Genomic DNA, 27911 nt, shown 5'->3' on the forward strand with positions numbered 1-27911 from the left:
ACAACTTCTTTATCCATTCTCCTATTGATGGTCATTTGGGTTGTTTCTAGTTTTAGCTATGATAAATAAGGCTGATACAACCATTTTCGAACAAATCTTTTGATGAACATATACATTTCTTTTCTTTTCTAGGAGTAGAATTGCTGGGTCATATGGTAGATGAATCTCTAACTTTGTTAGAAACTGTCCAAGTGGTAGGAGGCTGTACCATTCAACATTCCACCAGCAACACATGAGAGTCCTAATTACTCCCCATCCTTCCCAATACTTAGTAGTATTTGTTAGACTTTTTATTTCTGACCATTCTTGTGGGAGTAATATTTTTATATTTTACAAGGTACCAGTCTGAAAAGTCCCAAGACAAGTTCTGACTGCACTTCTGATAGTCATCGTTCTTTCACCCTTTCCTGCTTCCTTGCCTTAAGCCTACCACCTTCATTCTGTATTCTGCCTTATGACTTAGCGAGGTCAAAGGCCTTTTACCCAGCTGTTAATGGTTGGAGTGACCTTATTTCAATTTGGAGGAACAGCTCGGAAGAGCAGGACATAGAAATGCCATCCTCTCATAAGCAACAGCTGACTCCCTGGAGGCAGACTTTGCATGGGCGCTGGGGCTGCTGGAACTCACCTGGAGCCAAAGGGAGCCTGAGGCAAGAAGGAGCCCCAAAAGCGTTTGGGGAGGGAGATTTCCCTTATGCCCAGAAAAGAGGTTATTCTAGAAAGCAGGAAAAAAGATGTCAGAAAATGCTTTGTGTTATTCTTTATTGATAAAATTATTATTTTTTAAAAAATATGAACTGCTTTTTTGGTTGAATTCAGCTTGCATTCACTGAGAAGGAAATGTCACCACATATGGAAGGATATTATTGTGCTCTAGTGATTTTTAAGAGTTCACTTATAGGAGTGGAATTTAACTTTGGAATTAAAAAACATTACAGATGATTTTATTGAATTTTCAAGTCAATGAGGAAAATGAGTATTGTCCAGATGCCATTTGCCTAATCTGCTTTTCATGGGAACAATGTTACTTTCTTCTCTACTCTTGGAAGGAGAGCAGGATGTCATTTCTCATGTCCTGAAACATACAAAGGAGGAAAACCACCCTAGAATAGTTTCAACTGGATTGCTGGCATTTTTTAATATTTTCCATTTTAAACAAAAATATGATCTGGCATAATTATAATGAGTAAGGTAATCTGGCCTTGAGAAAGCCTCATTACACAAAGTAATCAAATAAAATAGAATGATATGTTCTCTTCTGGCATGAAAAATATTTTAACCTTTTCCTGATTTATTGCACAAACTACTGGCAATTGAATTACTGGGATTATGAACACTGCCGTGTCTGGTAGTCATTAATATGGGCAATATTTTAAACAGGCTTTATTAAATGAGGGAAGGGATGTATGATCATTCTAAATACAGTATTTTATCCTAACTCTAACCAACTGTAAAACAGAAAAAGTTAAAATGAATACATATAATATTTTGTCAGAATTTCTGATGTTGCCATGCTGAGGAACAAAACTTCCTCTTTACTTAAGTAAATATACAAAAATGCTAGCTTCTTTTAGTAGTAAAGTTCTTGCCAACTTCCCAGCCCACACTGGGTTCATGTTCCACTCGAAAATAAAGCGATATTTAGAAATGCTTGTGAGAATTCTTCATGTTATCTGGGCAAATGGGTTTACTTTGACATTTTTATTTCGCCAACCCTACTGCCTCTATATAATGTTATTTTAGCTAGATTGACAGTGCTAGAGTGAGCACAGTTTTGTACTCATCTGCAGCTCTGGTTATAAAAATAATAGACCTGATATACTCATTCAGCCTAATTGTGTCTGGACTGTGTCTCCAGAACGGCCTTGCTTGTATCGTTAATGTTCCATGCAGTATAGATGTACTAATCAGAGGTTATTGTTTCAATCATTACTGCTGGGCTTTTATGCATCCCATGTTTTTCTTTCAGTGCCTAGGTATTTGCATTAGTCTGTCAAGCACATCACAAAATTGGTTTAAATTTCATTTATCTCAGCGTGTTCTTGGTCTGGAGCCCCATGTAGTTCCAACATTCACATAGTTTCTACAGCACACCTGGGGGCCCTTTGGGGTCTTATTAGAATCTATGGATTTCATTTTTTATAAAAAGGAAAGGGCTGTCTTTTGTATTTGTTTGCTTTCTCCTGAGAATTCCATTATGACTATGGGACTCCAGAATATTCTGTATGGTATTTATATATAGATGTTATGTCAGCCTGGGAAGAGATGTCAAAATATTCCCTTTGGTATTAGGACAATCACATTATGCCACCTTGTAAATGAACATGAGTAGCCTTTCACTCACCTCTTTCCTTTATCTCTTTAGAAGGGATCCGTCTTAGCTAAGTTTTTATTATTTTTTTCCATATAAGAGAAAAGAAATAAAGTAAGAAGACTGGCTGTGACAATAAGAATGGAATCTTTGACCTTGCCTACTACAGTTGTGGGACAATATTTATCATATAAGGCCTTATGGTTTCAGGTCACAGTGAAGTTGGCTTGGGTATTAGTTTTAGCCCATACATGTAAAGAACCATACCCTGACTTCTCTGCTACCATCACTAACCCAAATAAGCCAACTGCATTTCAAAGTTGGTTCTGAGAACATTGTGCCAAAACACTCAGGTTTACTGTGAGTTCTTGTGGCTGGCATCTTATCTCATTTGTTCTCCATTTGTGAAACCATGAAGGACTTCAGTTTGTATCCAGCCCATTTTGCCAGCTTACTAGAGGTTGCCTACTAGGCACAAGCAGTTTCTGCCTCAGTGCCTCCCTATTGCTAACCAGGTCGTGATCTGACCCAGAAGGACCCGTAGCGTATTTAGTGCATGAACTTCCTAAGGAAATCAGATTGGCACACCAGGATACACAAATCTGAACTGAGGTGTCATGCTTAGGATCACAAATGACCTATGGATCACAAGAGCCTTTGGGACTAAATTGTCTCATCCCCATGCCCTTGGCCCGTAGTACGTAACAGAGTCAATAAACCACTTTCGAACCAGCAGCACTATTTTAATTTGCCTGGGAATGTCGTCTTCCCTTTGTCTTCTAAAAGCAGGGGTTGGCCAGCTTTCTTTACGGTCCAAGTAGTAAATATTTTAGGCTTTCAGGCCATATGATCTCTCTACTCAGTTGTCATTGTAGTGCCAAAGTAGTCATAGACAATACTAAATAAATGAGCAGAGCTGTTTCCCAATAAAATATAAGGAGGAGGAGGAGAAGGAGAAGAAGGAAGAGAAGGAGAAGAGGAGGAGGGGGAGGGGAGGAGGAGGAAGAGGTGGAGAAGGAAGAGGTGGTCGGATTTGGCATGCTGGCCATAATATGATGATTCCTGTTACTGGGAAGAAGTTTTTAGAGAACTTTCTTCTGAAGCCTTTTCCAATCTCATGATCACACCTTTTGGTGGAAGAGCTTTGTAGCACATGATGATATTCTAACATTTAAAGTGTCTTATCTCTAACATTTAGATTTTAATATGACTGTTATTTGTATGCTCAGCACTCAAGAGGTGCAGTTTTTGTCCCTTAGATACTTGGCCAACAGAACACACCATTACCAGGTCAGTCTGTTGCCTTAGTTCTAGCCCAATGAGCCACACAACAGGCATAGTAAGTTGATTGGAGGAAGGGGTTAACATACTTCCTCAATATTTCCTAAAGCAAGAGCAGAACCTTTTATTAAGATAACTAAATGTGATAACATTTGAAAATATATTTTAAATGGCATTTTTTTTTTAAAGTGTACACATGTAGAAGCGTCTTTTAAAGAAATGAACGCTCTAATATATCTGGACAGCTTTCTACTAATCCTTAACAATCGTCATTCACTGTTTAACCACATCCTAGTTTTATCCGTAGCTTTGCCTTCAATTTTTCTTTTTTTAAATCTGAATTATTGTCTGGGAGAGAGGCTCTTCCCAGGAGACCCCAAGAAACTCATGTCTTTTGGTAATCAGTAGCCCTTCTGGAAGTTTGCCCCCTACTCTGGCTGCTGTGGTTTTTGTGCACTTGTGCTAGAATAATACATAATCATTGAAGAATGGTCTGTCGATGATGGCTTGAGGAATGAATGGGCAGAATCAAACCAGCAGGGCTGCCAGCAAGGTCAATGCTAGAAAGCAGATACTGGATGGTGAGTTTACTTCGTACTGTGAGAGAAGTGTCCAGAAGTCACAATAGGTAGTACTAAAACTATGTTGCTTTTAGGGCTGAAGATCAAACAGGGAACTGAGGAGCAGAATTGTGGGACACAGCTGAGAGTGCAACCTGAGTATTGCCCACAGGCCTTTGTCTTTCTCTCTGGGACTCATCCTAATAGGTCATTCCTATAAGTATTAAACCAAGTCCTGTGTTGTCTTAAAGATACCACTTGTCCCCTGATAGAGAAGGTCTTGCTCTGGCTTTCTAACTTCCTTATCAATTAGGGCACATCTATAATTCCTTCTGACTCATCTATTTGTGTTAAAAACATAAAGGCATAATTTTTTCCTAACCAAAAGATTAGAACTCTGATTCCTTATTTTCTTTCAGAAGATCTCACTCTTGCATCCTCTTATCAAATGGTTGTCCTGCATTTACAGTTCTTCATTCTAGAAGCTGAGGTTACCCCGAACAACCAGCAGTTTGTCTAAACTGCTTTGGTTTCAGAGTTCTCTTAAAGGAGAGTTCTCAGAATCAGCTTCTCAAGAGCTTTTGTACCCCACACAGCAAAACATATATAAACAATTCGAATTTTAAAAGCTTAACAAGGCCTTTGAGCAAAGGTTTTAACTGGTTTCATAACATGAGTTATTTTGAGATTAGACAGAATTTTTATTACTAGTTAAAACAGGAGTGTAATTTGCTTTTATAAATTTCTATGGTTTCATTTAATAAAACTCATCCCCGTGAAAGCAGAGGTGATGCTGTGTTAAATACTTGTAAATGTGTTTCCGGAAACTCTCCAGGTATTAACTAAGGCCCGGGAGAATGTATAGCACGCACCCTTCCCCCGACATTGGCGTAACTGGATAGTATTTTCCCCTCCAAAGCTCTGGAATACTTTATCACGCCCCGAAGAGCCAAATGGCTGGCAATGAAGCTGTTTTGTCATTTGAATTAGGAAAGGTCAAAGGGAAGAGAATGTGATAGAAAACAGAGGGAAGAGTGCTTTGTGAAAATTGTCCATTTTTTTTTCATGTAAGGGAAACTACTTTGTTCCTTTTAATAGATCTGGAAATCCAATACTAGAGATTTTTTTGGATAGACTTGTAGAGAGAAAAGAAACAATCAAGAATTTTGAAAGCTCCCATTTCTCAAACAAATATGTACTATGTTCTTACTATTTACAAGGTGTCATTGTAATCTCTTGCATCTATATGATCATTTATAAATATGAATACTTTTTCATAGACATTGATAATAGTCATGACCCTGGTAGTTGCCAGCCCATGGACTGCTTAACTTATTTTATATGTGGAAAAAAAGAAAGAGGTTCAAGAGGTTAAAAATAGATGTACCCAAAGTTGCACAGCACAGATATGAGGTACAGAGCCTGAGCTTGAACCTAGCTTTTCTGTCTCTAGACTTCAGCCATAAGGACTTCTCTGACCATGCACTTCTCTGTATATTTATCTTATACATAGGATTTACCTACATTTATATTGATATGTACATTTATCCACTTGTCATAGTCTGAAGCACATACACACCTATTCAGGCATGGTGGCTACAGTAACACATGAATGGATGAATGGAGAAGTCACTTCCGAGTGCTTAGTTTAAAACACATATAGCACAGAATCATATTCTACCACATTTTGGAGTTTAAGGGCAAGGGATATTGTATAATCATGCAGACATTAGCTGTCACCAATAATTCTCAATGTTTTATGTTCGCACTTTCTCTGAAAAGTATAAAAATATATTTATTTGTCCCTTAAGTTAACTTTTTGTATACTGCTACAATGATTAATTTTTTTTTTAATCTTCACTGTAATTTTCTTCTAATTTGGGGTATTTCCTAAGTAATGTTTTAGCTAGACAATAGATATTTGGTTGGCCAAAATGTTCCTTCGGTTTTTAAGTAAAAATAAAAGACACATTTTTCATTTTCACCAAGAACTTTATTGAACAACATATTCACTGTTTTGTTCCACTACCTTCTGCCATTTTCCAGGCAACTTCATAATTCCGTCTTCCCAAAACTTTTTATCTTTTTGAGCAAAGAACTGTTCCAGGTGCCTTTTACAGTCTTCCAGGGAACTGACATTTTTTCCCTTAAGAGAATTTTGTAAAGACCAAAATAAATGGAAATCCGAAGGTGCAGTGTCTGATGAATACGGCGGATGAATCAGAACTTCCCAGCCAAGCTGCAACAGTTTTTGCCTGGTCATCAAAGAAACGTGTGGTCTTGCATTATCCTGATGGAAGATTATGTATTTTCTGTTGACTAATTCTGGACGCTTTTCGTCGAGTGCTGCTTTCAGTTGGTCTAATTGGAAGCAGTACTTATTGGAATTAATCGTTTGGTTTTCCAGAAGGAGCTCATAATAGAGGACTCCCTTCCAATCACACCATATACACAACATCACCTTCTTTGGACGAAGACCGGCCTTTGGCGTGGTTGGTGGTGGTTCATTTCACTTGCCCCACAATCTCTTTCATTCCACATTATTGTACAGTATCCACTTTTCATCTCCCATCACAATTTGTTTTAAAAACAGAATGTTTGGGCTTCCCTGGTGGCGCGGTGGTTGAGAGTCTGCCTGCCAATGCAGGGGACACGGGTTCGAGCCCTGGTCTGGGAGGATCCCACATGCCGCGGAGCGGCTGGGCCCGTGAGCCACAACTACTGAGCCTGCGCGTCTGGAGCCTGTGCCCCGCAACAAGAGAGGCCGCGACAGTGAGAGGCCCGCGACCGCGATGAAGAGTGGCCCCCGCTCGCCACAACCAAAGAAAGCCCTCACACAGAAACGAAGACCCAACACAGCCATAAATAAATAAATAAATAAATAAATTAATTAATTAATTTAAGAACAGTTTAAAAAAAAAAAAAAAACAGAATGTTTTTGTTACGTTTAAGTAGAGAATCGCATGCGGAAATATGGTCAAGAAAGTTTTTTTCGCTTAACTTATGTGGAATCCAAACATCAGAGCGAGTCACATAACCAAGCTGGTGCAAATGACTTTCAGTGCTTGATTGGGATATTTTGAGTATGTCAACTATCTCCCGCGTGGCATAATGTTGATTGTTCTCAATTCATGTCTCTATTTGATCGCTATCGACTTCAACTGGTCTGCCTGACCGTGGAGCATCGTCCAGCGAGAAATCTCCAGCACGAAACTTCGCAAACCACTTTTGACACGTTCGATCAGTCACAGTACCTTCTCCATACACTGTGCAAATCATTTTTTTGCGTTTCAGTTGCGTTTTTACCTTTCTTGAAATAATAAAGCGTAATGTGTCAAAAACATTGCTTTTTTTCTTCCAGCCTCAGTATTAAAATGGCTACACAAAAATTCACCAGTTTTGATAAGTTTTTTTTTAAACGCACGCTGATATGACAGCTGTTGCAATACAGTCTAACAAAATCGTTTTGAATGAAGTTAAAGACAACTAAGCTCTACTAAAGCCATCATACGGAAAAAAAACGAACGGACTTTTTTGCCAACCCAATAAAATCAAAAAAACATCCAAAGGGAACTTTCAGTGATGTGAAACTCTTCCCACTAATAAATATTAAAATCATTCCACTATTTAGAAGATAGTCTTCAGATCAGAGGCTCTCCTGGATACCACCTTAGGACATCTCCCACTGCCTCTATTCATAAAAGAAAGGAAAATTGAGACGAAAACTCTGATCCTTGAGAGACGGATATAGTATAAGTATTTATCTGTTTACATCTATTCTACATGTGTCGAGCTTAGACACCTAGGAAAATACATCGAGACTCTCCATAAATCTAGTACAGCTTCCTTCTTCCAGAATAGCTGTTCCTGATACACTAAGTACAGAGGATACACCAGGATGGATCCCTACTTATGTTATTTTTAAAGATTTCCAAGGACAGAGATTTCATTGTGTCAATATTTTTTAACATTATTAAACAACAAGCATATTGCACACCGTGTCCACTTAGCAATGTCTTAATTTAAGGATACAACTTAGAATGCCAGAGGAGCAGTTATAAAAGAAGGTAGCCATCAGGTCTCCAAAAGTTAGTGTACCTTAACCTTACCTGCCTTAGTAGTTTCTGTGTAAAACACTAAGGAAGGAAAGGTGAATTGCGGGATGGGGGATGAACTGTGAATTGCAAAAGAGAAATTTAAACATTATTTGCAAACTAAACTCAAAGAACAAATGATTTAACACTAGTTCTGGTTTTTTTTGTTTGTTTGTATTCGTTTTTAAGAAAGTGGACTCTAATTTATTCTTTCCTTGGTGGGGAGATTAAAAAAATTTATACCTTTAATATGTTCTTTTCTTCATATTGGGAACTCAGTTTGTTACTACTCTTGGCAAACTGTTTTCTGAATATGTGGAAAATTGTACCTGCCAGAATGGATTGGTGTTTGCTCTTCTTCAATGAAAGGTGGCTGTGATCAAAAGCTACCTCTCTCGGGTAGTTCAGCCTGCCAAAGTCTAATGCAACAGAAATGGAAAGGAAAAGGAAAATGAAGGACATATTCAAGAGTGTAACAAATAATTGGAACCTAAGACACTAAGTCTATTGGCTTCCACAGGAGCTTGGCAGAAATACTGACCGCCCATGTGATTTTTATCTTCGCATCTTTAAGGCAATTACCTTGACATGGAACACAGTAGTGATGGCTTCCATTGAAAGGCTCTATTTAAACATCTTTTTTCTGAATCGCCGAGAAGAATGGAGCAAATGAAGATGGAAAATATAATCACTTGTATACAAAGCTTCTACCTTCAGTTCTGTAAAACTGTGTTAATGCCTAATTAATGGCATTCCTATTGTACAAGAATATTGAGAATGCAAATATAATTCCCCAGCTAATTATTTCATTATATGGGAGTGACACATGTGAAGTAATAATTTAATGTGGTCTTCATAAAAGCCAGCAATTGTGGACTTTCACTTAAAATGTTCAAGTGGAATGAAATTCACTTTTCTCATAACTACTCTAAGTAAAAAGTGCCTTCTTTTAGCAGATATTTACCATTGAAGTAAGGTAGTGAGACTTATGTGAGTAAATTATTACTGACAGCGAAACCCAAGGAATGTCTAGGGGTACGGCCTCCAGCAGCTGCGAGAGTCTGGACTATTCCTCTCTCTTCTTAAACATGGTTTGAGCAGTTGATGTATGAATAGTGGTGGAAGAAATGTCCTATTACGTTTCCAAAAAAAACCCCCAAAACTCAGCCATTCACACCTCTTGAGCTAGAACAACAGAATGTCAAATACTGTATTCTCAGATTTAAGCTATAAAATAATGGTGGAGCCTGAGAGAGGGGAGAGGAAACTAAGGAGGGACTTTGTGGGATTGGTTGGAAGAGATTCAATTCTCCATTTCTTTGATTTAAGGATTATCAGTTTTAAGGAGTGCAGTTAGGAATAATAAAGCTTTTCAGGAAAAATAAAACTACATTAAATGTACAGTTTTAAAAACTGACAATAATGTACAATATCTCACACTTTTGTAGTCAGAATCAAAGTCTCTCTGAGTCTAAAGATGGCGCTGGATACCTTTTGGTCCTGAGCAGTGAGGCCTTGTGTCGGGGTGAGAGGCCACTTTGTGTAACCTGTGCTCCTTATTTTGACAAGGGCCTAAGGATGCACCTTCAGGGTTGACAGTATGATTATGAGGCATATTGAATATAGGCTTTCCTCTGTATTTCCAGTTGGGCTAAGTTTTGTGTTTTTTTTCCATTAAAAAAATTTTAATATTTCTGAAAGTCATACAGCTTCTTTTGAAATTCTAAGGAAGCTTTCGACAAATTGTTCAGTACCCGAGTAGAGGCCTCCGTGACGCATGTTTGGTGACACCCGTCTTCACTAACCCTGAACACTCTAGGGTCTAGTCTGAGCATCTGGTGATTTCTACTGCCTTTCATTGCTTTGCCTCACACGTGAAAATCAATCTTCTGTGTAAATAAAAACTTATAAAGAATTTTAATCAAAATTAGGGGCTCACATTTAAAATTTAGTGATCTATATCGATACTAATGCAAATAACTTAACCAAAGTGTAAAGTGAAATCCCAGAGACCGTTTGTGTACGAAGACGTTTGTACACAGACAAACAATGACAACTAATATATGGCACGATTTGTTTCTTTGCCTGGAATTTAGCAAGTGTCTTCTGGAATGTATCAATAACAAGGTTCACTCCAATTACCAAAATGCTAAAATAGGAGAAAAATGTGATTCTTATAATCAAGGAAATTTGGTGTTTATCTGTTGAATTTTACAGTGGCAGAAATAGGAGATACAAAAAAAATCAGAAAAGTAGTATTTAAGTAGCTTCTTCGTTCCTGATTTACCTTAGATAGTCCACTCTCCACCCATTGTCCTGCCATAATTATTGATCTTTCACTCTCAAAGCTCTCATCGGTTTGGATGATCATTTATATGGCTGTTTTACTTATTAGGCACTTTTGTTGGTGACACTAACAGTAAAAAGTCTCAAGAGAACTGAATAGTTTGGTATACAATATACCTTTGAATACATGTAATAAAGTCATATGATCCTCTGAAAAGCCCTGTTAAATTGGTCTTTGTTGAAGAGGATATGAAGCTCAGGGAGATTAAATGGCTTGCCAAATTCATTCAGCTGTTAAGTTACAGAACCAAGACTCCAATCTAGATGTCCAGGGCAAACGAATTCTAGTGAGTTTAGTAATAATAATAACAGGAGGAATGATCACCATCATCATCATCATCATCATCATCATCATCATCATCATCACCATCATCACCTTAATGGTGAAGCTACCGCTTACCCAACAGAGGTTCATGACCACTGTTTGTTCCATGCACCACTTTGGCAGTTTGGTAAAGCCTATGGACATCTTCTCAAATAATATTTTTGAATGCATAAAATAAAATGCATAGTATTACAAGGATATGAATTCTATTACAATGCAGTTATCGAAATTTTTAAAATAAATACCTGATATTGGTATGTTTTCTAAATGCATAAAATAATAAGATCTTGCAGTATTATCTATTACTGTAATTTCAAAGTAGTGATGAACATAAGGTTTATTTTGAGATTTCTACAATAAGTCTAATATGATATGAAAATATCTGTGATTTCTATTGGTGACAAAGTGACAGGTTCTGCTAATACTACTGTGGTTTGTTATTTACATACATAATTGAAGGAAATTCTAAATTTCGGTTAGAGGATATTGAAAGTAAAGATGTAATTTTTTCCCATTCAAGTTCACCGACCGCCTCCAAATTTATGAACCACCAAGGGATGCCCGGTTAAGAACTCCTGCTTTGAATAAACTGGCAAAATAACTATTATTATCCCCATCATACAAATGAATAAACTGAGGCCCAGGGTATTAAGTAACTTGCCTAATATTTTTCACCTAATGGCCGAGAAGGGTATCAAGTGATATTAGCATCTGTGCATCACCTCCTCTAACTTCCCAGTGGCAATCACCATTGAAGTGGGAATTGTAGCATCCACTCCACTCTGAGACAGATGACCCCGTAAGGATTATTACCCTAATCACTTGTATCCCCTTCAAACACTAATGATATCCTTGATGAAGATTGCAGATAACCAAAGAGAAATCTGGGGTGAGGTCTGTGTGCCTGACTGACTGTTTATGTTCAACTTGCCTCAAGCGTTTCTAGTGTTTGGTCTCCCCTAAGTGGTCCTCAGGTGGCTTTTCAGAATGATCATTATTTCCAACGTGTTTGATGCTATTTTCTACCATAGCGATTTTCCTCTTCTACCTTTAAGTGATTACTGCTGTTGCTTATTCCTATTCTCAGATGAGGGAAATTGTTTTTCTACACCTCCCCTATCTCAATATACGTACCTATTTGGATTTTTTTCTGTAATTGCTTTAATTCCTTAGCCTCTTTTTATCTAAACTATACCTATTAAATTATCTTAACTCTTCTCAAAGCTAAATTGCCTCATTTGTTTATTATTTTTCCTTCATTTTGTCTGAATACTTTAAAACTTACAAAGTATGCAAAGCAATTGTTAAAGCTCTAAGTAGTCCCAGGATGCACGTATTAGTTTCTGGAATTGAGTCTTCGTGACGACACCACGTATTATTAGCCTCACGTTGTACTAACTCTAGCGTAACAAACCTTAAGGTTTCTTTTCAAAATTATTTAATATTTTAAAAAATCTATGTACATGAGCCCTTGGCAGTTCAGTTGTTAATTGCTCATCCTTTCTCCTCCTGTTAATGGTGGCCATTTTATTTTGGCAAATCTTGCATATTAGGGTTTCTCACCTTTGATAGCGAAATGACCATGACATAGGGATGCTACATAAGGATGTCTTCCAGCCCTGTTTTCACCTGAAAAGGAGATTCCTTTTGCCACACAGCTTTGAGAATAAGAGTATCTTAGTATTTCATTATTGAAGGAATTTTAGAAGTTTCACTTGTATTTAGGTAACTGAAGGGCATTTTTGATTGCTGTCACTTTATACAGCCTTCTAGGAAGGATTTATTTTTAGCACATGTAACAGATGTTGTAAAAACTTGTATATCTGAAGAGCTTTATAAAATATACACTAAAGATTCAGCTTTCAACTTTGGTTGTTGAAACTTATGCTTTCTTGAGAAGATTTTTTAAAAAAACATATTCTGAAAAACTGATGTTGCCTTACCACCAGTAACCACCTCATCATTGTTATCTTCACCACCACCGTCACCCGAAACAGCATCTAGAGATGTGCTTGCAGGGTTTACACATGCATACGTACACATGTATGTGTTTAAACACATACATACATGTATTTATTCATTCACTCAGCAAATGTTTGTTGAGAGCCTTCTAAGTTCCAGGCACTGTTTTAAACTCTGCCCTCCTCTTACTTCCATTCTTGTGCATCGAGGCTGATGATGTGGATAAATAAGTAAAATGATATGAGAACAGCTGAAGAGAAAAACAAGACAGGGGACAGAGATAGGGTATATGTGGAGGGAGTGTTTGAATTTTTGTTGGCGGGAGGCAAGAAAGACTTCACTGGAGTAAGGCTGAGTAAAGGTCTGAAGAAGATAAAGAAGTAGCTCTGTGGGTATCTGGAAGAGAACATTCTAGGGAAGGTGCTGATGGAGTGTGGGGGGCATTCTGGGAACAGCGAGGAAGCCAGCATACCTGAAGTGGTGCAGGGAAGGGATAGTAGCAGGACAGAGGAGCCCAGATCATGTCAGGTCTCATGGGCCATTTTCTCTGAGTGAGACTAGAACTCTTGGAGGCTTTTGAGCAGAGAACTAACCTGATCTGAATTAATAGTCTAAATGGATTGCTCTGGAAGCTGGTTTGAGAATAGACTGAAGGAGGACTAGAACTGAACAAGGCTGAATAATCCAGGTGAGAGATTATGGTAACTTGTGCCAGAATGGTAGCAGTGGATGAAAAGTTGTCAGCCTCCGGATATATGTTAAGGAAAGAGCCAAGAGGATCTGATGATGGATTGTATATAGAGTGTGAGAGGAAGAAAAGAGTCAAGTGTGACTCCACAGTTTGAGGCCTGAGCAAGTTGAATGGGAGGAGTTGGGTAGAGGGGTGTGAAGAGGGGGTCAGGAGCTCAGTTTTGGACATGTCAAGTTTGAGATATCGGACATCCACGTCGAGAGGTCAGGTACACAGCTTGGTTAAAAAAAAAAAAAAAAAAGACTAGAGTTTAGGGGAGAGGTCTAAAGATAGCCATGGTCATGGATTTTTCTCCATATAAATGTTCCATCTATATCGACAATACTACTTTCCTTCTCTCGACACCTCTGCTTCCTGTCCAGTGGAAGCTCAGCTTCTGTGCTTTCAACACTGGGATTGCTATTTTTGCTCTCCAGGGGATATAAGATCCTCTGGTTCCCAGGGTTAGCATTCTCCACAGGTGTCCTGCATCCCATCCTCATGAGACTCATTGGGAGTCACTATCTCTGGGCTGTTCTCTCCCTATTCCTAATTCAGTCTCCATCTCTCCTCTCCTTCCCCCATGGCCATTGTAGCCCCTAAGGGGATTGGATGCACCACCATTCCATTCAATAAGTCAGTTGATTTTGTTTGATTGGAATGGTTTTGTTCAGCCTTCTTTGAGGTTCAATATTCTATAGACAACTTGAGGCCACTTTAATCATAACACCAAATAACTAGTAACTCTTACCCCCAGATTCTTCCTGGCCAAGATCATTTCTTCCATTCTTCTGGTGAAGAATTCTAGAAATTCAACTGAGCAAGTACTTGGGCATTTCATCAGATCCTAAGGTGCTTCTTGAGAATGTTTTTGGCTCTGCTCATAGATATTCTCCTAAACCCATGTCAGCGGAGGAAGGATGATTTAACACATGGGCAAGGTTACAACCAGACTCTTTAATTTTTTAAATTATAAAATTCCAACTTTCCCACATATCCAAATTATATATAAACATATGAATCTTCTTTGAATCAATAATATAGAATATTCACTAATTCAACAAATACTTATTGAGCTCTGTTACATATTCTTGGTGTTGTTTCAGGGAGTTCCCTGTCATTAGGGAGCCTAGATGCTTCCAAATATCACATAGGCCGTACTTATACTAAAAACGTGTTTATTGTTTATCTAAACTTCAAATTTAACTGAGTATCCTGCATTTTATCTGTTCACTGAGGTCATGTGACAGCTTGGCTGGGCTGGATGGTCAAAGATGGCCCAGCTTATGGAAGCTGGGGCAGACTGTCATCTGGGCTGCTCTCCCCATGTGGTACCTCAACTAGCCCAGGCTTCTTTACATGTCAGTCTTAGGGCAGCAAAAGGTCAAGGTGGCAGCTGTAAGGCTTCTTTTGGCTCACGCTCTGAAGTTGCAAGTGGTCGCTTCTGCCAGAGTCTATTGGTCAAATAAAGGCACAGGGCCGGCCTACATTCAGAGGGTGGGGAAAGAGATTGCACCTCTTGATGAAAGGAGTGGCAAATTTACATTGGAAAAGGGAATATATACAGGGAAGGGAAGGATTTATAGCCATTAAATAATCGATCACAAGTAGTAAACACAGCAGAGAAGTCTCTGCCATCAGGGACCAAACACTATTCTAAGAAGAGACAGACAACAAAGATAAACCTTCATTGTTGATACAAAGGAGAAAAAGAAAGCATAATCAGGGGGTTAGGGAGTGTTATCAGGAGTGTTAGGGGAGGTCTTCTTTTATATAAGGTGGGCAGGAAGACTTCCCTAAGAAGAGGACATTCAGCAGAGCCCAGAAGGAAGTGAGACATATCCAGAGGAACGGGGTATCAGAGGAAGTAACAAGTTCATAAGCTTCAGAACCCAAGCATTATTGAGGAACTGAAGGTGGCCGAAACAATGAAAGTGAAGTGGAGAGTAGTAGGAGATGAGGTCAGAGAAGTTATGGAAGGTCAGGCTCAATCTACATCTAGGGCCTTCTAGGCAAATATAAGGGCTTTGCCTGTTAGCTTGTGTGAGCTGGAAGCCACATGCAGAGTCCCAGAAGAGGAGTAGCACCATTTGACTTAGATTTTTTTTTAACAGGGTTACTCTACTCTGGCTTCTGTGTAGGGAATACACTGAAGAGTGGCAAGGGTTGAAATGGTTGGGAAGCTATTGCAATACTGTAGGTGAGGGGTGATAGTGACTTGAACTGGGTGAGAATAGTGGAGCTGGTGAGTTGTTGTTGAACAGTAGGTTTATTTTGAAAATAAAGCCAACAGGATTTGCTGATAGATTGCACTTGGGGTGTAAAAGCAAGAGAGGAGCCAAGAATTTAAGAGGAGTCAAAATTTTTAGACTCAGCAACTAGAAGAATGGATTTGCTGTTTACTGGATTGGACCCTCCTTATAAGAGGGAGGCAAGAACAGCAAAGGCAGAAGAAGGCAACGTGATGACAGAAGCAGGAGGAGAAAAGGCAATGAGATGAGGAGCCATGAACCAAAGAATGGAGGAAGCTTCTAAAGCTGGAAATGGATTCCCCCTTAGAGCCTCCAGAAGGAACCAGCCCTGTCAACACCTTGATTTTAGCCCTATAAGACTCATTTCAGACTTAACGACATCCAGAACTGTAAGAGAATAAATTTATGTTGTTTTAAGCCACCAAATTTGTGGTAATTTGTTACAGCAGCAATAGGAAACTAATACACGATTAGACCTTTAAATAGAGATGCTGAGTAGCTGTTGGTTATGAGTTTGAACTTGGGGAGAGAGGCATAGAATGTGAATTGGAACTCATCACAATATAGGTTTATTTAAAACCATAAAGCTGGATGAGAGCACCAACAGAGTGAGGATAGAGAAATGAAAAACCTTTTGACTGTTTTTGACCACCCCAACATCTAAAGATCAGGAGAGTGAGAAAACCAACCAACAAATGAGAAGCCATATCCAGTGATGCATGAGGAGACCAGAGAGTCTGAGGTCCCAGAAGCCAAGGGAAGAAAGTATTGGCAGGAGTAAGCAAGTGGCAAATTCAGCTCCATCAAATATTCGCAATTTAGTACTAAGTGATCTCAATCTTGAATTTTTCACTAACTTGTACAAAAGTTCTACGAGAGACAATTGATATTTGAGAGTGGGATAGAAAAAGGAGGCACCATTAATAATTATGCCAAGACAAAGGATGTAAATTGGGACTGCCCAGGGCAAACAGGAATGTATGGTCCCCCTATTTGGTTTCTGTCTCAATAACTGTTAAATAAATACAGTTTACTTCCTAAAGAAACATCTTTACTGAAATATGACTTAATATTTTGCTTTTGGGTTTAATTGAGGATCAATATTTAGGAAATAGTGTTAGGAAAGATATTTCTGCCTCTTTTATAAAACTGTTATTGGACACCCTGTTCTTTATTTTGTTCAATGTTCCTCATAGAAAGAACCATGTGGTAATTCCTCTTAGAATGGAATGCTGGAAAAACTGTTGCTTTTTTCAAGGAGCTGGTGTATCCTTTCTTTTCCTAGATAATGAGAGCTTCATAGTACATCATTCTTCCCTCTTACCTTGGTAGCACGAGCTAGAACTGTTATATCTTCAAGTTGCAGTTAGGGTATCATGTCAAGTTTTCCCAGCTGTGACTTTCTTTCTCCTCAAATATTTCTTGAGTACCCACTATGTGCTGAGCTTTGTTATTTAAGCTACAGGTATGGCAGAGATCCGCACAGATTTGATCCCTGCCTTCATGGCATTTTCTTGCTTCTCAAGAGTTTACATACTTTTAAAATATGGTGTTAGTATCTTATAGGAAGCCTTGAATTCTTTCAAGAGCAAAGTAGGTATAAAAGACACATAGAATAAAGTGCAACAGTGCAGTATATTATTTAGATAGGGGTGTGGCGTGTTAGGAATGGAAGGCGAGGGGAGAGGTAGAGCATGAAGCCTTGAGTAGAACCAAAGCCTTGAAGCTCCTCATGTTTTTCATGAGGTTTCAGACCCACTATTGTGATTTTGAGAGAAAAGAAGGCACGTTTAAGGATATAAAATGACTTCTAAAGCTGTGTTTAGCATCCTTACTAATAGTAGTAAAGAGTGCTTGATCAAGTAAAGCATTTGAGGATATTGTCATAATCCAGAAATGCTCTAAGTGCTTATCTACTGGCTATAGAGAAAAGAGAATTAACGACTAATTGTGTTGTAATATGATATGCCCTAGGATTGAGTGAATATTTCAGTTCCAGATTATAAAGTAGCCAATTTTTGCAGGACAAGAAAATAAGTACTATATTTTTAAAAGAAATAAGCTGTCTACTCATAAGAAGAGGAACTCCTTTCAGTTATAACCTTGGCTAGGGATTTAAAGAGGCTACTGTAGTCTTCCCAGTCAAGAGAAGGGGATTGATTAGAAGTCAACCAGAAAGCACTGTCCTGGCTGGTAAGACCCCACCATCAAAAACAAGAAACATGTCTTTATGTTTATTAAGCATGCAACAGTGTCAAAGAAGAAAGGTCAAACGAAGGAAGGGATCCTCTTTTAGACAATTTAGTTCTTACACTTTGATAGCAGCATGATGGGTACAAGAGGAGACGGGGACACCGTGCGATGGAGGAGGTTGAGAGGGATAGAGAATGAAAAAGGCAGAGACAGCTGCTTTCACAAAGCCAGCTGTGTTGGAGATTTCTCTTCTACAACTGCTTATTGAAATGTATATGAAACTAGTAACACGAAACACTTGGGCAACATATTATGTTAAAGGAATCAAAATTTAATTGTGGAGACTTTGAGTCCCACTGATTCCAACTATTGATTATGTTGCTTCAACATGCAGGAATAAAATTAAAAGCTGAGATTGACAACAAGCTGCCATGTAAACCATTTTTTAAGTCTGTCTACCAAATACCCTGGATATTGGGTTGTTTTTATTCCTAAAAGAAATGTAAATACAGTCATAGTTCCTGTATAATATAAATAAAATTCTAATTTCTTTTAGCCTAGGTTTATGCCATATTTTCAGCCTTCTGACTCACTATTCTTGCCATAGTGACATTTATAGAGGGATCGTATGTTTTCCATAAGTTTAAGGGCTATCCACGGACCTTAAGTAGCTCAAGAGGAGAATTCACTGAGATCTAGAGTGCTTCGAACAACGCTGTGAAAATTGGATTGCCTGAAAACACAGGTTTGTCTCACAAGAGAAACCTTCTGTGCACACGCAGAGAATGATAGGGCTGGAAAGGGATCTCCGGAAGCCATTTATTCTGTCCCATCTCCAGGCAGCATGGTGACTAAACCACAATAGGTGTCTGTGATTTTCGTACTAATGTAACTTATCCAAGACTGCCTATTCCCCCGAGCCACAGCCAGTTTAGCTGTCAAACGAAAATAACTTATGGCACTCCACCTTGTCATTTTCCCTTTCCTGGCTCTCCCCTGGGTCCCCAGGGCTGTTCAAAACTGAATGCTGGAGACTGCCGGAAATAAAAGTCTGAACCTCGGGTTAGACCTGACCAGAAAGTAAAACCTATTCTTGGTTTTGCACAGCAGGGAGAAACCTCTTTACCTATATCCCATCATGACAGGGATTTGAGCTAAAGCTCCGTGAAGCAGCCCCGCTCCAGTTACACCCCTTGAAATGGGAATTCCAGGGTCACTGGCAGCACCGGAGAAGATGATTATAGCAACTCAGCACATGGTCTCATAGGATGGTTTCCTTTTGAGAACTCGTTTTGGAGCCTACCACCTGGCCAAATAGCATCACCACCATCGTCTGTAAAATATTAACATTTACCGGAGCGGGAAAATGGTACCGAGACTGATTGCCCTGTGTCGGGGGCGGAGTGGGCGGGAACCGTTTACTTCTTTGAAGATTGAACTGAGGAGGCTACGTGATTAATTCGAATAATTAGGAGTCTCTTTTTCTCGTCAGTTGATTTTTGGGATTGCAATTTTAGTTCAAAACCAAAGACAGGTTACCTAGGTTATGAGAAAATAAAAGCTTTGAAGCAAAAAAGAAGCTGAATTTGGGAGGAAAGGAAATGTTGAACTTGGGTCTGTATTTCCGAAGAAGAATTATCTGGAATTTTATAAAAGCAAAGAGCACAAATATTATCCCTGTGTTTATATTAGGAAGTAAGCATTTGAAAACATGCAATACGTATTTTAAACATTGTTCTACTTTCTAATCTTGCGTTGCTCCCAAAGATTGCTAATGGTTACCAAATTGTTCTTTGGCAGAGTAAGCTGACGCTTAAAAAAAGAAAAAAAGAAGAGAAGTGATAGGATGTGATTCTAGCACAGGACAAAGTTATGAATCCTCAGCCCTGAGAAGATATTAACTAATCCAGCAATCCCAACCTAGAGGTTAGCCAGGAGCATTTCTCTGCATCACATTATGTCCGTTACATGGCAATGAAGGACAGTTTCCATGGCTCCTAATAAAGAGATGTTTCTCTTTATGAAGAGAGCAGAGTGAAGGGTTTACAGATAATATCTGAGCTCGTCACTGAGCTTCTCAGCCTCTTCATCTATATGTTTGCCTCAGTCGGTGCAGGTTATCTCAGCAATAAAGCGTTCAATCTCTAGAAGTAGGTTTCTCCCTACATCCTATAACCAGGAGGATGGATATTTTGTTTTGTGTGCTAAAGTGGGTTGAATGAAACCAGCATGGCTCTGCTCTGCTTTCACTAGCTATAATCAGCTTTTCAAATCTACACCGAGTATGCCCCCAGTGACTGATGGCATAGTGAGGAACACATTTGTGACCACACATTCCTGAGAAGCAGCAGTCCTAACAGCCCAGTGACCCGACTTATTCGTTCCTGTTTCTTTGTGCAGAGACATTTTGTTTTCCAAGCTCTTTGGCCATGTGCTAACGATTAGACAATGACTCCATAAATGAGGAGGAAAAGCGGCGTCATGGACGGTGGGTGGTTTGTTTTCTTAGTTCTTTATTGAAAACATATGGAGATGTTTATATATAAATAGACAACAATAGACTGCTGCCATCATGTTAGCAACAGCTAATAAAATTCTACATGAATAGAGATCAAACTTGTGTCTACCTATGCCAGAATTCTGGTTTACTGAGATCTGCATATCCTGTCTAATTTGGGTTGAAAAGATGTTTTATTGTTTTACTTTTTATTCCTAGTTGGAAGGAAATGGTGGACCAAGGGTTTTGTTCTTGTTTTTGTTTTTGTTTCGTTCTTCTCTTTGCTTAATCAAATTACTTTGTTAGCAGGGACAATAAATTCTGTCCAATCAGACCTTGCATTGTGATCATGCAAAAGTATTTTAAGCTCTATACATTTGTTTCACTACAGTCTTTGTATTTTTGAATTAGAAGTGAGGACTTGTGGCCTGACAGCTGGAAACAAGCATCAGCAAACAGGGCAGTGGAGGAATTGAGAGCACAGGCTTGGGGAGGCAGACCTCCGGGTTTGAATTCTGGCTACTCCACTTGCTAGCTAGGTAACCTTGGGAAAGTTAGTTAACCTGACTAAACCTCAGTTGCTTCATCTGTGAAATGAGAAATGTGGCACTTACAGAATGATTGGGAACATTACATGGGATAAGCTGTAAAGCCTTTCATACAGTGTCTGGCATGTAGGAAGCACTGCAAAAATGCTACATATTATCATTGTAAGCAGCTAACAGAATGGTTTATATGGAGACCATCCTTGAAAATCTGAGAGGTACTGATGTTTAGTGGTAAGACCAGTAACAGCAACTATTGATCAAGTGCTCGTTATACGCTGGGGTCTACATTGCACTCTTTCTTACAACTCCATGAACTGGGTACCAGTATTATCCCCATTTCATGGCAGAAGAAACTGAGGGGTTACACAGACTGCCCAGAGTCACAGAGCCCATGATTGGTTAATCTGATGGTCAAACCCACTCTGAATAATCCCAGAGCGCATACTTGTTATCACTCTGCTAAAAAGGCTGCCACATAGACAGCGTCTGGCACCTTTGAAATCTCCTTTATTTACATTATTCTCAACATTGCCATTAACATCCTGGCATTGCACGGTACCATTCACAAACTGTGGGGTGCCGTGTACCTGGGACATCTGTTCATTTGCAGTTGAAGAGGGTCAAGAAGGCTTTAATGCATATTTTGTTAGGAGCCCTGACAAGTTCAACTCGAACACCACTTTCACTTTTGGTCTACAAATGTCTTTTCTTTGAAGACCCTCAAAGCTCCATATGCCCAGGCTCATTGTTCAAGCCTGGAAAAGAGCATTTGTCCCAGCCTACAGATGGAGAAGCCAGAGGCCAAGGCGACATGACTTGGGGACAGAGGGAGAGGCCAGTCACTCCCCTCAGCAGCCTAGCATGTCAGTTGCTGAGTCAGGAATGGAGTCGGGTGGGTCCAGGGCTGTGTCCATCTCACCAGGCTGATGGCCAAACTACTGGCTAGCTCTACTTTTAACTAAATTGTATATAGTTAGGAGCAAATTGCCTAATTTTCTTGTTGGAAGGATGGGATCTGCCAGAAATATGGGAATCCTCACATACATTACCCAACTGTTTTTATTTGCAGATATATTATGTTATTTCTTTTCTCATTTTTACAGGGCAAGGAGAGAATTTGGGGCGGGGGGGCAGCAGGGCACATAAGGGGACAGGGTTAGGACTGCCAAATTCATGTCAACTTGCTCACCTAGCACCAGTGTGCTAGTTGAACGAGCCCTGAATGTAAGACATTAATGCAAATATTTTGCATGTTATTAACTCTAATGGTGCTACCATCATGCAGTAGCCACAGCTGAAAGCGGAGGTGGTACTTTTTATCATAAATGCCTTGGGTCTTTCTCTGAAAATCACCATGAAGACAGAAATTCCTTAGAAGTGAAAGTGGAAACATGAACAGACTTCTGCTTTGTTAACTTTCTCATCATCATCAACAACAACAAAATGATATCCCAGGGCCATGAAGTTCAGTCCTATAAATGTTGGCAACATCCTCCTTTAGAACCAAAGGGCACTGTTCTTGCCCTTGTAACAACAGTACCCTTCCATGGCAATAGTTAGGAAGTCATTGTAAAAACATATCTGTTTTACAGAAAAAAAAAATTTATGCAACCCTGAAATTGTTATGTTGTAAGTGAAAAATCATTCTAATTCAGGACAAGCATGGCCTACTGCTTACTCCCTCCCATGCTAGTGGTGACAGGGTGGAGTTCTGGAAAGCACAGGATTTCAGACCCAGCTCTCTCATTTGCCAACTGTGTGACTTTGAGCAAATCACTTGACTTCTCTGATCCTCAGTTCCTTTTCTATAAAACAACATCAACCATAAAACTGCTCCGTCTACTTTATGGGTTATGGAAGAAGATCAAAGGAGATTGTAAATATGAAAGCTCTCTGAAAGCACTGTAAAAATATTACTATTGATTTTTACTAGGTGAATAATGAGGATGACAGCTTGGGAATAACTCAACCGAGGTAGTATATGGTCAGTCTGGAAGAAGTGAATGGGTCCTGGGAAATAGATGGCCAGGCCAGTTTGAAGGACCTTAAACTTGCAAGTCTTAGGGCAGTGTGGCAATTTAGCTGTGCAATCTGGTGAGAGGCTCTTATATTCTAAGCTCTTGCTGTGACAATATTGGCTACATGGAATCACTGTGTGCTTTCTTACCAGACTTTATCTGGAAAAAGTTTACACACTAGTGGCCTGGCAGAGTTGCTGGGGTTTAGATGCTACAGCTGTACCCCAGAGAGAACAGCATTTCATGTGTTGTTCTATTACCTCCCTCCCTGGGGATTCAACAGATGGAACAACAGTGGAATCAGAAACCCAAGACAAACCTGTCAGTTTGATGCCTTTAAGCCTTCACAGAATTCACAATCAAAATAAGATAGAATATCCATCTAGGGGGAAGAGATTCAGAGAAATAGGCCCACAGGTTACACCTTTTTTTGTCTAAGCATGGCTAATACTATCCGGAGGTCCCCACCATATAAAAGGAATTGTATCTGGTACAAGATAGACTCTTAAGAAAATTGGTTGAAAGAATATTATCGCTAGTAGCAATAATTGAGTAATTTTAATATGGAGTTTTATATTTATTTTCATTGAATTTAAAAAAAACCTTCCAAGTCGACTCAAATTTGGCAGATTCCAAGATGAGTAATTTTGCATCTCAGAACTATTAGGTAATATGCAGACTGGGTCCTAAGTCGAGCAGAGCAACATGTGCTTTGGCAACAACTGGTGAGGAGATAAAGTATTTGATTATTGTTTTTTTGATAACTTCCAAAGAGAAAGCAGAGAAGCAACAGATATGAACCAAACATTTCTCTCTTTTGTTAAGGCAAATATTTCCAACTACAGCCTCGTGATGGAGTCTGACCTGGGGACCTTCTTACCCTCTGGGCTGCAGTTCACTGGCAGTGACAAGGCCAGGGCCATCGTGGAGGAGGTCATGTGCCTGCTGCAGCCCATCAATGTCACACAGGTCTTTAGAGCTGGAGAAGGGACAGACATTAACTTCTGGATCCAAGCTGGAGTACCTGGTAAGAGCAATAGATGAAATTGGGGTTCTTTACATACTGTTACCAATTTAAAATAAAATTTCTATTCTAACATGCCACAGTAGATACTGGTAGGTCATTTAAAATATGGAAACCCTTAGCTTTGTCCACAAGGTATAATCTGATGATTTCCAATATTGGGATAATAATACTCCTTTTATTTATTTGCCCATCTGTCTTCTCTTTCTGAAGTATAAGTTCCTCACTCCAAGAGATTCTGATTTAATGACTCTGGGATTGTGCCTAGAAATTGTTTTGTTTTGTTTTTTTTTTAAACAGGTGTCTGGTAATTGTAGCACAAATGATCTCCCGACCAAAATTTATGAAATAGAGTAGAAGGCAATTATTACTACTAATATCCTTCTAGTTCTAGCCCTATGCTGCAGAAAGTTCTCTGACCCAAATAATTCCCTACCCAAATCCATGGTATCTGAAATTTTACCATTAGAGATTTATTCTTTGAGGTTGGGTACTTCTTGCTAATCATTTTTTCCTAATGCAGAGACTACTTTAAGAGGTTGGACATAAACTAAGTTACCCTGATCAGTGATTCATCAGGTTGATATTTTTAAGACAAGTCCTGGGCAGGGATGAAATTATGTAATAGGAATAGGCCTGGCAGTTACAGGACTAGAAAGGAGAACAGTCCTAAAGAAGACAAACTTATAGTACTTCGCAAATTTGCCCTAGACTGGCCATGAGAAAGGGTCATTGATGATCTTAGACCTCTATGACCTGGGGTTGTTCCCTCAACACCATTATCTCCATAATCAAAAACACTGTTAAAGAATCTATTTGCAAATTATTCTGTACTTGTATTATGCAAACAGGAAGTCCAGCTTTTGAATAGTTTTAAAATTACGGTTTCCAGAACCATGTCTATGGCTACAAAACATTTCACAGGTTTAAAAAAAAGTCTCTCTAGATCCACCCCACTCCAGCTTTTTTCTTTTAGCCTGCAAAATAGACTTTACCAATAGCATACTATATGGATTTAAACTTTTTAAAAAGCTCATTCTTTAGATATTATAGATTAAAGTATATTTTAGATGTTAAGGTTGCTAATAATCTTTCATAACTAAAAATAGAAGGAGCTCTTCTTTATTCTAAGACAAGAAACTAAATTCTCTCCAATGGTTTGTGTATATTTTAACCATATTGTGAAATATCTTAAAACAACATTTCCATTTTCAGTGCCGTGGGTCATCTAGACAGACGCGAGACCCTCTGCATATACGTTTTTAATCATGATCAAGGTCTAGGGGAAGGGAGTTTGCCCTTTAAGTCCTATAGAACGATTTTGTTTGAATAAAACAAAGGGTTAAGGGTTCTTTTTCCTGACCCTTAACTTTTTCAATAAGAATCTTCCTAAAGTTTCAGAAAAGCTAAGTAAGTTTGCTGGGGATAGAGGTGAGGAAAAGACTGACGGATTGTGGGTGAATTCGAGTGAAGACCGGGGGTGCTTTAAAGGGGACGTGAGGAGCTGAAGCCTAGACCGAAGTAGAACAAAACGTGCGCTGCCTCCTCCCAGCTAGTTTTGCTTCTGCTGCACTGGATCAACAAAACAGAATCGGCTCTAGCTTTACTCCTTCCATATAGATACTGCATAAGAATGGTTCTATTTGGAATTAGCAAGTTGATTTGATGTCTCCACAAAGGTAAGGAGGGCTTCCCCTCTTGCCACAGTGCCGTGGGGAATTTGAGCCCCCTTGTGGTTGCTTCAGCATTAATGCGAGTTCTAATTTACTGAATTCCTAGTTGTCAGACACACGGTGAGGCTTTTTGCAGACACTGTCTGTTTGATCTGTACAACCATCCTAAGAGGTAAGTGCAATTATTCCTCTTCTTCAGATGAAGAAACGGACTCAGAGGGACTAAATGACTTGCCCAAGTCTCTCTGGCTCTTAAGTATAGATGTCACCCTGAGAACAGGCCACTTTGGTTTCAAGGCTGGTGGCCCCTTTCCCACAATATGCAACAACACAGGGGCGTCTGGAATGCTGAGATGGTCTTCCAAATCTATGTCAGTGTCTGAAATGTTTATCTTACTCAGCTCTTGCTTATGCAAAGGATTTCAGTTCATTCCTGCTCCAGAATAATTTACCCCGGGGGAAAGGAGTTTGTTATTGTAAATAACTACTTATTTCTTCTCACATTCTTTGTTCCACTCCCCTCTCTATCTCTGTAGATCAGGAAGGTTTATATAAACTTGGTGGTTCATTTAGACTGCAACTAATGTTTCCTGGAATTCTTTTTTATTTCGTTTAGAGTACTGTAAGATGGAACCAAATTATTGCTGTTTTCCCCTATTATTATTGAGCTATCTTTTGATATTTCAAGTTTGGGCTCTTCCTGGAAGAAATAATGGAACTGTTTATAACTCTTGTTACCCGTTGAAAATTTCAGGGACTTTAGAAAAAAGATGAAGAACCATAGCTAGTCTGAAAAAGAAAATAAAAATATACTAGTTGTGTACTCTGAATTCTTGAAGATATGGTAAGTTACAGTAAGTTAAACCTAAAGATAGGATTCAAGTATGATTTAAATAACTGCTCACCTAACTTTTGAAAAATTAATGACAAATACTTCCACACTCCATTCTTCCTTTCTTCTTTCTCTTTTTCTTTCCTGTCATCCATTGAACTAATAAATATTTATTGAGCCCTTACCATGTCCTTGGCCATTCAAATTTCTGTAGTCTGATGACTGAGCCCCAATTTTTTTAATGTTTCACGTATACTCAATATCAAAATACTAATTAAGAACACAGATAGAATTAAAATTCAACATGATTTTCATAAATTATAGAAGCCAAATAGATAAATTTATGAAAGGATCATCTTTGGAGAGGAGATAGGATATCCTTCATCCATCTAGGTAATGTCCATGATGGACAGGATAACTGTCAACATAAGTATAAGGCTTTGGGGGGGGAAAAGTTAAAAAAATAACAGATGTATTTTCCACATAAACTCTCTGTTCCAGATACCTTTATACTCCAGCCTTCTCCCATTTCTACCCCCTTCCATACGCCTTCCTATTTTCCCCTCCAAATCCTAAATGCTCTTTAAGTCTCACTCCATATTCATTGGTGACCGCAAATCCATCTTTAACAGACCCTGGTGCTGTATTGCCTTTCTGAATTTCTAAAACGCTTCTGTAGCCCCCAGTCTCGCACTTGAATCACACACAAACGTTCTTGGGTTACTAGGAATTTCCGTGCATCCTGCCTCCTGGACTCAGTGATCAATTCTTTGAGATCAAGGTCAATGTTTTCTACTTCTTTACCTCCTCTGTAGCTCTTAGTTTAATTTTGGGAAACATTTAAATTCTTGTATATCTCACAAGAGAAAAAACAGAAACATAGAAGTAATTGCTTTCTCCACAAGCTTTGGGTCCTTCAGCTTAAGATTGTGGAGAAAATAAAGGATGCTGAGAAAAAAGACACAAAGATAGAAAAAACGACAGATGGAAGAACGACATAAATTAAGGAGGCTAGAGCAATTAGGATTATTTATTTACAGGAGTAAAGACTGAGAGAAGATGCTGAGTAATATTTTCTAGTACATTAGTGCAATAATACACGTAGATAATTTACCACATAAAGTGGCAAAATTCTTGTTCCCTGACTCTGTCAAAGGTAATACAAGAACATGACTCAAAGGAGTCCAAGAGGGGTTTAGGTTAGTCTCTATTGGCCCCAGGTAGCAGAGAGACTTTCAACCTTAAACTTTTGCCTGATCCTCCAA

General features: G+C 39.0%; 1 protein-coding gene across 2 annotated transcripts in view; it reads left to right on the top strand.

The window, feature by feature from the left end:
* Positions 1-27911, top strand: part of CPQ (carboxypeptidase Q) — a 501828-nt gene that overhangs the window by 399903 nt on the left and 74014 nt on the right. For both annotated transcript variants that reach the window (XR_011070696.1, XM_068525552.1), the window contains exon 7: positions 23943-24144. Coding sequence is in view for 1 of the 2 variants with exons in the window: in XM_068525552.1 (XP_068381653.1) it covers positions 23943-24144 (202 nt within the window). In the remaining variant the exon portion in view is untranslated. The remainder of the gene's footprint in view (positions 1-23942; positions 24145-27911) is intronic.

Source organism: Eschrichtius robustus, chromosome 17 (assembly GCF_028021215.1).
Source record: "Eschrichtius robustus isolate mEscRob2 chromosome 17, mEscRob2.pri, whole genome shotgun sequence".
Classification (NCBI taxonomy): domain Eukaryota; kingdom Metazoa; phylum Chordata; class Mammalia; order Artiodactyla; family Eschrichtiidae; genus Eschrichtius; species Eschrichtius robustus.